Genomic DNA, 12,496 nt, shown 5'->3' on the forward strand with positions numbered 1-12,496 from the left:
TAGTGAAGGGCGTCATTCCTGGCTCAGGGCTGCCTGCCACCCAGTGGGCTCAGAGGACAGATCATGGAGCCAATGAGATTATTCACAAGCCTTAAAATCTAATCAAATTTTCCCTGCTAGGTTTCAGACTTGGGTCCCATGATCTCTTTTTTCATTCCAGTTTCTCCCTTTTGGAATGGGAATATCTATCCTATGCCTGTCCCACCATTGTATTTTGGAAGCAGATAACTTGTGGTCTGATTTCATAGGTTCACAGATAGAGAGGAATTTTTCCCCAGGATGAATTATATCCTGTCTCATCCACAACTGATTTGGATGAATTAGATGATGAGATTTGAGACTTTTAGTTGACAATGTCGAGATGTGATTTTTGACTTACGAGTTGATGTTAGAATGACTAAGGCTTTGGAGGATGTTGGGATGGGGTGAATGTAATTTGCATGTGAGAAGTACATGAATTTTGGGGAACTAGAGGGAAGACTCTTGTGGGTAGAATTTTGTCTTCCCCAAAAACTATGTGGAAATCCTACCCCTCGATACTTCCGAATGTGACCATATTTGGAAATAGAGTCTTTACAGAGGTTACCTCTTGATTATCAAGTTAAAGCAAGGTCATTAGGGTGGGCCGTACTGTAATCTGACTGGTGTCCTTATAAAAAGGGGAAATTTGGACACAGGGAGAATGCTATATGAAGGTGAAGGCAGAAATTGGGGTATTGCTGCTACAAGCATGCGTAGAGGGAAGACAATGAGAAGATACACAGGTAAAAGACAGCCATGTCACTGGGGTGATGTATTCACAAGCCAAGGAATGCCAAAGAGTGCTGACATCTTCTAGAAGCTAGAAGATGCTAGAAAGGGTTCTCTCCTAGATCCATCAGAGAGAGCATGACCCTGCTGACACCTTGATTTTGGATTTCTAGCCTTTAGACATGAGAGACAATAAATTTCTATTGTAAGCCACCAGGTTTTGGTACTGTGTCACAGCAGCCTTAGGACACCAATATAGAGCCTCGTTGTGTTTCCCTTCACCACCACTGAGCTATCTGGGACATCTGAACTGTATTATGGTGTCCTCCTTGATTTGTCTGAGATTCTTCAGTCCCTTTTCACCTCTGTGATTATTACTCAGTTCCCAATGAAATGTGGTTACTTCTCCAAAGAACAAATGGAAAGCAATTTACTGGACCCAATTCTCTATCATGTCCTGTTAACAGGGTTTGAAGTTCCCAAACCAGAGGTCATCTTCAAGTTGGAGCAAGGAGAGGGGCCATGGACATTGGAAGGGGAAGCCCCACATCAGAGCTGTTCAGGTGAGTGGGTGTGACCCAGGCAGATGGGGACACGAAATAATTTTTTTTTTTCCCCTAAGGAAGACTGATGCCTTTAAAATGCTGTTATTGCTTAAAGGTTGGAAACTTTAGAAATTGCTTGAGGATAGGTAGCATTGGCCTCTCGGGTGCCAAATTGTTCTCTTCCTTTATTTCTCTTACTGTTATCACCTGTCTTCTTTGCTTGGCTTTCTTCCAGGAGAATTGCCCCAGTTCCTATACTCTGGATCATATACCAGGCTTCCTCACTAGAGGTCTTGCTTTCTTGGATATTCTTTCCTTCCATCCCATTTTTATGTGTAATTCCTTAAACCGCACCCCAGAGTCTTAGATTATTATCACATACATTTCGGTTTTACTGGATTTGACTTTTTGAAAATCTGTTGGTTGCCTGGCTTCTGTTCTTCCTAGTACTCTTGCACTGTATTCTTTCTTTTGTTCTCACCTTCTCACTCTAAGGTACCAACAAACTCTCATCTACAACCAGCCTTACCTCCCGTTGCCTTTATAAGTTCATCTTCAGATTCCTCACTCCTCTCTACCTTCCCATGGCCTAGTGCCTCTCTCCCATCTTCTGACTTTATGATCACTATCACTTAGCATTTCTTCTTTTAAAATCCATTTTATTAAGGGAGAATTTACACAGAATGAAGTATATCTATTTTAAGTGGACAGTTTGATGAGTTTTGATAAAGGTATACACCAGTGTAACCACCACCCCTATTGTGATATGTAACATTCCTTCACACAGAATGCTCCCTCATGCCCCTTGTAGTCAATACATACAGCCCCAGGCAACCACTGACATGCTTTTTGTCACTCTAGATTCGATTTGTCTTTATTAGGGTTTTATATAAATGGAATAATACCTTACATACTCTTTTGGGTCTGGCTTCATTTGTTCAGCATAATCATTTTGCAATTCATCCATGTTATTAAGTATATCTCTGGTTTATTCCTTTCGAATGATGAATAGTATTTCATGGAATGAATATATTACTATTTGTTAATCTCTACACCTATAGGTGGTTAATATTTGGTTATTATGAATGAAGCTGCAGTGAACATTCTGGTCTGTCTTTGTGTGAACATACGTTTACATTTTTCTTGGGTAGATACCTAAGATTGGAACTGTTAGGTCATATAGTAAGTGTATACTTACCTTTGTAAGAAATTGTCAAACTGTATTCCAAATTGGCTGTACCATTTTACATTCCCAGCAGCAATACATAAAGATTCCTGTTGCTCCACATCCTCGTCAACACTTGTTATCATCAAACTCTTTTATTTTTGATATTATAGTGGATGTTATCATTCAAAGTTGCATTTATCTTATGAGAATAATGATGTTAAGCATCTTTTTATGTGCTTATTGACCATAAACATTTTTTGGTGTGAAATATCTACTCATATGTTTCTCATTTTTTAGTCAGGTTGTTTGTCTTCTTATTAGTGATTTTTAATATATTTACTGGATACAACTCCTTTACCAGCTATATGTATTGCTAATATTTTGTTCCAATCTGTGGCTTGAAATTTCATTTTCTTTTTGGTGCCCATCAAAGAGCAAACATTTTAATTTTGATGAAGTCCAATTTATCATCTGTTTTATTGTTAGTACCTTTTGCGATCTGTTTAAGAAATCTGGCTGGGCGCTGTGGCTCAAGCCTGTAATCCCAGCACTTTGGGAGGCCGAGACGGGCGGATCATGAGGTCAGGAGATCAAGACCATCCTGGCTAACACGGTGAAACCCCGTCTCTACTAAAAATACAAAAAAACTAGCCGGGTGAGGTGGTGGGCGCCTGTAGTCCCAGCTACTCAGGAGGCTGAGGCAGGAGAATGGCGTAAACCGGTGAGGTGGAGCTTGCAGTGAGCCGAGATCCGGCCACTGCACTCCAGCCTGGGCGACAGAGTGAGACTCCGTCTCAAAAAAAAAAAAAAAAAGAAAAAAGAAATCTTTGCCTACCACAAGGCACAAAGATTTTCTCATACTTTCTTCTATAAGTTTTATCATTGTAACTTTTTCAGTTAGGTCTGTGATTCATTTTTCAATACTGATATCTAATTGTTCCAGAAACATTTGTTGAAGAGGCTTTCTTTTTCCTATTGAATTTCCTTGGTATGTTTATCAAAATCAGTTCACTTTATGTGTATGAGCCTGTATCTGGTCTCTCTTTTCTGTTCAATTTTAATCTTTTTGTCTGTCTGCTTTAAAAGATAGGTTTTATTATTATTTAGGTTTCATGAAGCCAACAGATTAGGAGACAACTGCCACTGGAAAGATAGTTTGTTACAGTTCCCAAGAGGCGGAGGCATACCACGCCATACAGGGCCACACATATTACACATGTGGAAGCACCAAGGTCAGTTGGGATCTAGAAGGAGTGAGGGGAAAGCATGGGCCAGAGCCTTTATTTAGGTTTTGTGGGAAGGAATGGACTAGGCAGGGCCAGAAGGCTAGGCAGATTTAAGATTGGCTAGTTTGAATAATTCCACTGGGCTCTAGGGTATAGGGACTGTCCCCAGTTGCTTGGTACCTGGCCCTGGAGTGATTAGAGCAGGGGGATAGTGGCTCAACCTGTGAAAGCTCAGTAAAAGAGGTAGTTGTGGATATGGGCTGTGTATTGGCTGTTTTGCATATGAAAGGCATCCTCAAGTTCAAGTTATTTCCTAATCTCTAGAATTAGCTATCACGGGGAGGGGGCAGTCTCTCCAGGATCAGTTAAGCCCCAGTTGCCAGAACATCAAGGGTACAGAAACTAAGAAAATATAGTTAATACATTATCCTTTTAGCAAACCCATACTATCTTTATTACTGTAGTTTTTACAGCAAATCTTCAATCGGGTAGTATAAGTTCTTCAACTTTGCTTTTTAAAAATTACTTTGCTCTTCTAGGTCATTTGCATTTTCATATACATTTTATAATCAGTTTGTAATTTTTACAAAAAAGCCTACTGGGATTTTGTTTGGAGTTCAGTTGACTCTCTAGATCAATTTTAGGAGAACTGACATCTTAACAATAGTGAGCCTTCTAACCCATGAACATGGCATATTTCTGCAGTTACTTAGATCTTTAATTTCATTTAGCAGAATTGTATAGTTTTCAGCATAGAGGTCATAGGAATCCTTCATTAAGTTTATCCCTAAGTACTCGATGTTTTTTATTCTGTTTTACATGACATTGTTTTAGTTTTATTTTTTGATTTTCATTGCTAATATAAAGTTTTTTAAATTTTATTTTTAGATTGTTTATTGCTAGTATAAGTTGCTAGTGATTGATTTTCGTGCATTAACTTTGTATCCTGAGGCACTGCTAAATCTACCTATTAGTTTTCTTTTAAGTTTCTCAGGGTTTTTCATATAAGTAATGATTATCACCTAAAAATAGGGACACTTTTACATCTTCCTTTCCAAGCTCATGTTTTAATTTATTTTCCTTCTTTTACTGTCTAAGACTTTCAGTTCAATGTTGAATGGAAGGGGTGAGTTAGGTTGTTTGTCTTGGTTCTGATATTGTGGGTAAAAACTTCAGTCTTTCACCATTAATTATGATATTAGCTGTAGATTTTCTGTACCTGCCCTTTAGCAGGTTATGTAAGTTCCTTTCTAATCCTAGCTTGTTTCATAGTTTTTTTTTTTTTTTAAATCATGATTGAGTGTTGAATTTTGTCAAATGCTTTTTCTGCATCTATTGGAGTGATATCAAATACATGAGCATTTTTTGTTCTGTAATTGTGGTGAATTCATTGATTTTTAAATGTTGAATTAACCTTGCATTTCTGAGATAAATATTAGTTGATTATGATGTATTAGCTTTATTATATATTGTTGGACTCTACTTACTGATATTTGACTTAAAAGTTTGCCTTTTCATGAGTGATTTGCTTCATGGTTTTCTTTTTTTTCAATGTCTTTGTCATGTTTTGATATTATGGTTATACTGGCTACTAAAATGAGTTGTGAAGTGTTCCCTTCTCTATTCTCTGAAATACTTTGTGTGAGATTATTATTTCTTTTAATGTTTCATGGAATTAACCAAGAAAGCCATTTGGACCTAGAGTTTTCTTGACAGGAAGGATTTAATGACAAACCCAATTTTTAAAATAGACATAGGGCTATTCAGATTTTTTGTTTCATCTTTTGCCAGACATAGTAAGTTGTACTTTTCAAGGAATTTTGTTTATTTCCTCTGTGTTGTCCAATTTAATCCTGTTGTGGTCTGAGAGCATACCCTTTATGATTTCAGCATATGGTCTACCTAGGGGAATGTTTTGTGTGTCCCTGCAAAGAATGTATGTTCAGCTGTTGATGGGTATGTTGTTCTATAATCTACAACTCAGGTTGGTTCCATGTTGTTGAAATCTTCTAATGCCTTACTAATTTGTCTACTTGTTCATTCAATTATTGTAATTTGGGGGGGTTAAAACTGACAAAGAGATTTTAAAATGTATATGGATATGCAAAAGACCTAGAATGATCAACACAGTCTTGAGGAAGAAGAAAAAGTATGGAGGATTGACACTACCGAATGTTAAGATTTACTTTAAAGCTATAGCAACCTGGACAGTATGGTATTGGTGTAAAGACAGACTAATATATAAATGGAACAGAAGGGAGAGACTAAAAATAGACCCATTAATATACAGACAACTGATTTTTGACCAAGGTGCCAATGTAATTTGAAGGGAGAAATGAAAGTCTTTTCAAATTGTGCTGGAACAAATGGATGTCAGTATTAGGGAGAAAAATTCATACTTTGACCCATACTTCACATCCTATACAAAAATGAACTCAAGTTCTACTATTATAGAATTGTTTATATTGAAGTAATCTGCCAGACAGACAAAAATTGTTAACGCTGGAAAACATATTTTTAAAACTAACTACTAAAGATGCTGGAGAGTGATCAAAAGAACATTTTTTGGCTCCATCATATTTTGAGTAATTTTGGATCGTGTCCTGAACATTATCAATGTTATGGTAACATGGTATTCTGTTATATTGTTCTGAAGAATGCCAGTGTTCTTGTCACAGCAGGCAATTAACTAGGTTAAATTGACACTGGAAATGCTGTCTCACCTAAGGCGAGTGGCAACTCAGGTCGCAGTTCAGTCCTGCTTTCAGTTTGTTCTACCCATGCAAGGTTGAGGGGTCAGCCAGAGACTTAGGCAGATTTTATACACAGAATTAGGAATTTGCTTTTTTTGATTCTTTCTTTTGGAGTTGCCCCCTTAATCTCTAGTGGCCCTGGGTACCCAGACCACCTTTTCCTGATTCCTCTTGCAAAAGGATGACAAGCTTTTATGAGAATTTTAGCTGCTCCACATTGCTGCTAGGAGTGCAGCTACTCTCAACGGAAACCCGAGAAAGGGGGAACTCACTACATGCTAGTCACTTCCTCTAACTTTTGACTCCCCTCCAAAATCTGCCTGCTTTTGTTTGGTTTTTTATTTTTGTTTATTTTTCAAGAGGTTACATTTACTATCTGTAGAAGGGTCTTTTTCAGAAGCTTACTTCTCCATACTGGAAGTAGAACTCTTACCATCGATTCTTGTACATTGACCTTGTATTCCGAGACTTTGCTAAATTTTGCTTATTAATTCTAGTGGGTCTTTTTGTGAATAAATACCATAAAACTTTCTGCAAACATTATCATGCCTGTCATTCATTTTCTTTTTGGTCTATATGCTCTTTATTTTTATTTTATCTTGTTCCCAATCTGAAGGCAAAAACTTTCAGTCTTTCACCATTAGGTGTATTAGCTGTGATTTTTCTTAGATGCCCTTTATTAATTTGTGACAATTTCTTTCTATTCCTAGTTTGATGAGAGTCTTAAACATGAATTGATGTTGAATTTTCTAAATGCCAAATGCTTTTTATGTATTTTTTGAAAAGTGCATTTTGTTCTATTAATATGGTGAATTTTATTGATTTTTAGATGTCAAATTAAACTTACATTCCTGAGATAAGCCTTACTTCATCATGGTGTATTATCTTTTCATGTATTTCTCGATTTGATTTGCTAATATTTGGTAAGGATCTTAATTTCCATGTCTTTGAGAGACATTGGTCTTTAGTTTTGTGTGTGTGTGTCGGGGAGGGGGGTTCCCTTATAATATTATATCTTTGATTTCGGTATCATGTTAATTCTAGCTTCATAAAATGAATTTGGAAATTTCATACCTGTTCTGTTTTCTGAAAGAGTTTGCTATATTTGCTAGAATTTTTCAGTGTTCACGCCTCTTGTGATTTTGTATAAGATTACTTTAAATTTCTTTTTGTTAAATATGTGATAAAATTCACCAGTGAACTCATCTGGGCCATCTGAAGTTTTCTTTGTGGGACTGTCTTTAATTTCAAATTCAGTTTCTTTAATATAGGAATATTCAGATTTTTAATTTCTTCTTGTTTTAATAATTTGTTCTTTCAAGGAGTTTGTGTATTCCATCTAAGATGTCAATTTTTTGGCATAAGTTTTTTTATTGTATTGTCACTTTAATGTCTTACATCTTTGCCAATGTGCCCTCTCTCTCTGAAGTTGATAAAAGTTCAATTCAACAGGAATATATATATATATAGAAACCTAATTTTCTATGTACTTAATATCATAGCCTCAAAATATATAGTAAACATTGTATTAAAAAGAGTATTTAAAAAAGTATTAAAAGGAGAAGTAGACAAAATGCACAATCATAGTTGGAGATTTTAACATACCTATTTTTCCAACTGTTGAAACAAGCACACAAAATCTCTAAAGAGGTAGAAGACTAGAACATGATAAACCAATATGATGTAATCGACATACATAGGTTACTACATCCAACAACTACAGAATACACATTCTTTTCAAGTATACATGGTGCATTCACCAGAATAGACTATTTTGGGATATAAAGCTGTTTGCATCAAATTTCAAAGGTTTGAAGTCATAGACTGTATGTTCTCTAACCACTGTTAAATTAAAACTCTAAACAGAAAAACAACTAAAAAATATCTAAATGTTTGAAAAGTAAGCAACACACATCCAAATATCCCATAAGTCAAAAAAGATATCACAATGAAAATATATTGAGTGAAATGATAGTGAAAATATGATACATCAGAATTTGTGGGGCTGGGCACAGTGGCTCACACCTGTAATCAGCACTTTGGGAGGCTGAGACAGGTGGATCACCTAAGGTCAGGAGTTTGAGACCAGCCTGGCCAACATGGCAAACCCCATCTCTACTAAAAATACAAAAATTAGCTGGGCGTGGTGGCAGGTGCCTGTAATCCCAACCACTCGGGAGGCTGAGGCAGGACAATTGCTTGAACCCAGGAGGCAGAGGATGCAGTGAGCCAAGATGGCACCACTGCATTCCAGGCTGGGCAACAGAGTGAGACTCCATCTCAAAACAAAAACAAAAACAAAAAAAAAAACAAAAAAAACCCAACCAAACAAAAAAACTTGTGAGATGAAACTGAAGCACTATGATGAAAGTTTCTTATTTTGTATATCTCTACCAGAAAATTTAAAAGATTAAAAATTGGCCATCTAGGTTTGCACCTCAGGACATGCAAAAGTGAAAACTACCAAAGCCAAAATTTGCTTCTTTGAAAGATTAATACAATTGATAAATTTAGCACGATCAATCAAGGAGGAGAAAGAGAAAACACAGATTATCAATGCCATGAATGAGAAAAGAAACATCATTACAAATCTTATAGGCCTTAAAAGGATACTAAGAAGATATTATGACCAACTTTATCCCCCAAAATTTGATAACCAAAATGAAATGAACAGTCTTAGAAAAACAGAAATTACAAGAAATGTCACAAGAAAAAAGGTCAAAATCATAGTAGTATTTTTATGTATTAAAGAAATTGAACTTATAATTTAAAACCTATCCACAAACAAAGCTCTCAACCCACATGGCTTCATTGGTGAACTCTGGTCATTTAGAGAATAAATAACACCAATATTATTCATGTTCTTTTGAAGGAAAAAAAGAGAGAACACTTCATATCTTATTTGATAGTAAATTGAACTATATTAGAATAAAGAATTACTCTTTGAAAGATATCATTAAGAAAGTTAATAGGGAAGCCACAAGCTGGGAGAAGATATTTGCAATACATATATTTGACAAATGACTTTATATTCAGAATATATAAAGAACTCTCACAAATCAACAGAGAAAAAAATTGGTAAAAGACACAGGCATTTGGAAAAAGAGGTATTCAAATGGGCATTATATATATGAAAAGGTACTAAAGATCATTACTCATCAGAGAAATGTAAATTAAAACCACAATGTGGCAGCCCTACACACATACATACATACAAAAAAGGGCTAAAATTTAAGACTGACAATTATCAAATGTTGATGAGTATTTAGAGCAACTGGAATTCACATTCATCGATGGTAGGAGTGTAAATTATTTCAACCACTTTGGAAGATAGGCATTACCTACACTAAATGTATAACAATTCTGTGGCCCAGTAGTGCCGCTCCTAGGCATATATTTAAGAGAAACGAGCACATATATTCACTAAAAGAAATGTACAAGAATGCTTATACCAGCTTTAGCATAATTGCTGAAAATTTGAAACCACTCAAGTGTCCATCAGTAGGAGAATAGATGAGCGTTATGCTACATTCTTACAATGTGATACTATACAACAATGAAAAGAATGAACTACTGTTACCAGAACTTGGGCGAACCTCAAAAAATTTGTTGAACAAAAGAAGCCAGACATGAAAATGGGTATATGCTATGTGATTCAATTTATATAAAGTTCAAGCAAGGCCAAGCAAAACTAATTTGTGATTGTGATAATATTGATGATAAGTGATTGGCAATCTATGGTCAAAATGATGGTTACCTCAGAGAGTCAATTATTGATGGGAAAGGGCCACCAGGGAATTTTCTGGGATAATTAAAATGTTTTCTACTTTCATCTGAGTTTTGGTTACATGGGTGTATACATATGAGTACTGGAGTTCAGCTTTACAGCTAAGATCTATACTATATAGCTTTGCATACATTCATTGAGCTTTACAGTTAATATCTACACTTTACTATATATAAATTATACCTCAATAAAAAATAATTAGCCTATGAGATTATTCCTCAGGAATGTTTATATAGAATTGGTATTGCTTGATCATTGGAGTATATGTGCAATCCACAAGTGTGCCTATTTTACCACATTTATGCCAACACTCAGCATCATTCAGATTTCTTATCTTGTGGCCAATATAATGGATGTAAAGTGGTATTGTGTTATTTTTCCCCCTTTTATTATCTGCTATCCATTTAGGTTTCCCCTCTGTTAATTGCTTGATCCTATTTTATCTTTTCTAACCATACAGTTTTTTCTCTTCCTTCTTTATTTGTACCTAATTGTCTCATTTACTTTTCATAGAGGCTTTTTTCCCCCACTAAGATGCACTAGTTAGGAGTACCATTTACTGTCTTCAAGATATCTGTTCCAATAGTAATTAACTCAAAGGGGTCTTCCATTTGGAACACTTAAGGTTTTTATTTGTATTCTGATGACTTCCATGTTGACACCACTAGGTGCTGTATTATAATTGTGCTCTAGTACTTACTTACCTGCATACCACACAATTCCCATTGAATAGTCTACTTTATTCATCCTCAATATGGGAGGAATTGGCCTCATCATTACCCAAATCAGGAATCCTCACATTCCAAATTTTGTCAGATTCTGCTGTTTCTTGTTTCTTCCCTCTTAGCTGTCTTCTCTTACTAATTACTCTGCAATTCCTATTTTTTCTTTTTTAAAGAATACTAATTCGCCTCTCATCTTAGTTCCAGTAACATTACTCCAAAACAAGTCTGTATTTTCTTATGCTTGGATTATTCTGTTCCAAATGGAAGCTGCAGATTCCATTCTTGTTTCCAGTTAATCTTTGAAATGCTACTGATAGATTTCATTACCTAAGACATTGCATTTATCTTTGTCATTACCTTTATGAAGTAATCTTACAGTTATTCCATATTATATAACACATAACCAATAACTTTTCTCTCAGTGCCATCTATAAGATTACCATTATTCCCAATTTAAAATTTTATCTGTACAGTTTCCTTAATTTATGCTTACTTCAAATCGTTCGCCTTGTTTTTAATGCCTGGCATATATGAAGTGTATCTGTGTATCTGGGCTTTTTATTATTTTGTGCTCTGCCTGTCCAGGTAATAGACATTTTTCTTTTGTGTTCAGGCTTTCATCTATTCCATAAAAAGGCCCTTACATACTCCAGATTTATTACTCCATTATTTATTATTATTCCCCATTTCTGTTTCCCCATGTCCCAGATGCTTTTGCCCCCAGTAATTTTTGAAAATCTCTGAAAATAGGAGCTTGTATCTTATTTTCATTATTCAAATGCTAAGCATGAAGAAAATACTTACCAATATAAACTAATTGAATTTGTGGGTGATAAGAATAGAATTTTGCTGTGTTTTAGAGGGATTTAAAAAAAAAAATTCTACTGAGAGGAATTCAACAAAGATTGTTATTGGGAAGTAAACACAATGGCACCAAATATTTAAAAGTTTACCCTCTTACACATTGTGTTTCTGTTATAATTAGGAGTCTATTACAAGGATTAGCAAAATGAGTAGCATAGAGAGTGCCTGCTTTTGACATTCAGAAGAAAAAAATTTACTAGCAATATGATTAGATTAATTTTCCAAGTAAAAAATTCTTAAACTGCTTTATGAAGCACACATACCTTTTTTAATGGCACAAAAGAAAATGCTAAGCTGATTTGAAAATAAACTGCACTCTTTTTTGAGGCATCTTTGTGTGTGACAAGTAGAATGTAAGCTCGCATGAGCAGCTCTTTTTTCTAGACTGATGACTCTTCATTTATGTACTGTTCATAGAATCGGGTGCTCAGGAGAGGTATAGAGAAGCTATTTATTGCAGGAACAAATTTTTTACGATGAACATTGGTACTAGTGATGTAATAAATAATTGTCTGGTACAGCAAGGGATTTATAATTTAAATAAAGTAAAAAGTAGAATTGCTTCTAAAACCATGCCTAGGAATCCAGTGCTTAGTATTTCCAGAATAAATTAAATCCAGATGTGTGAGAATACAAATGCAACCTAAGAATAGGTAGATGAGATTTTGGATGGGACAT

The 12,496-nt window shown here is 35.3% G+C and overlaps 1 protein-coding gene across 13 annotated transcripts in view; it reads left to right on the forward strand.

Moving 5' to 3' along the window:
• ZNF81 (zinc finger protein 81) overlaps positions 1-12,496 on the forward strand; it is a 92,617-nt gene that overhangs the window by 67,669 nt on the left and 12,452 nt on the right. For all 13 annotated transcript variants that reach the window (XM_077988637.1, XM_028842171.2, XM_077988634.1 and 10 more), the window contains one exon: positions 1,218-1,313. In XM_077988637.1, the coding sequence (XP_077844763.1) occupies positions 1,218-1,313 (96 nt within the window). The remainder of the gene's footprint in view (positions 1-1,217; positions 1,314-12,496) is intronic.

The sequence above is a fragment of the Macaca mulatta genome, chromosome X (assembly GCF_049350105.2).
Source record: "Macaca mulatta isolate MMU2019108-1 chromosome X, T2T-MMU8v2.0, whole genome shotgun sequence".
Classification (NCBI taxonomy): domain Eukaryota; kingdom Metazoa; phylum Chordata; class Mammalia; order Primates; family Cercopithecidae; genus Macaca; species Macaca mulatta.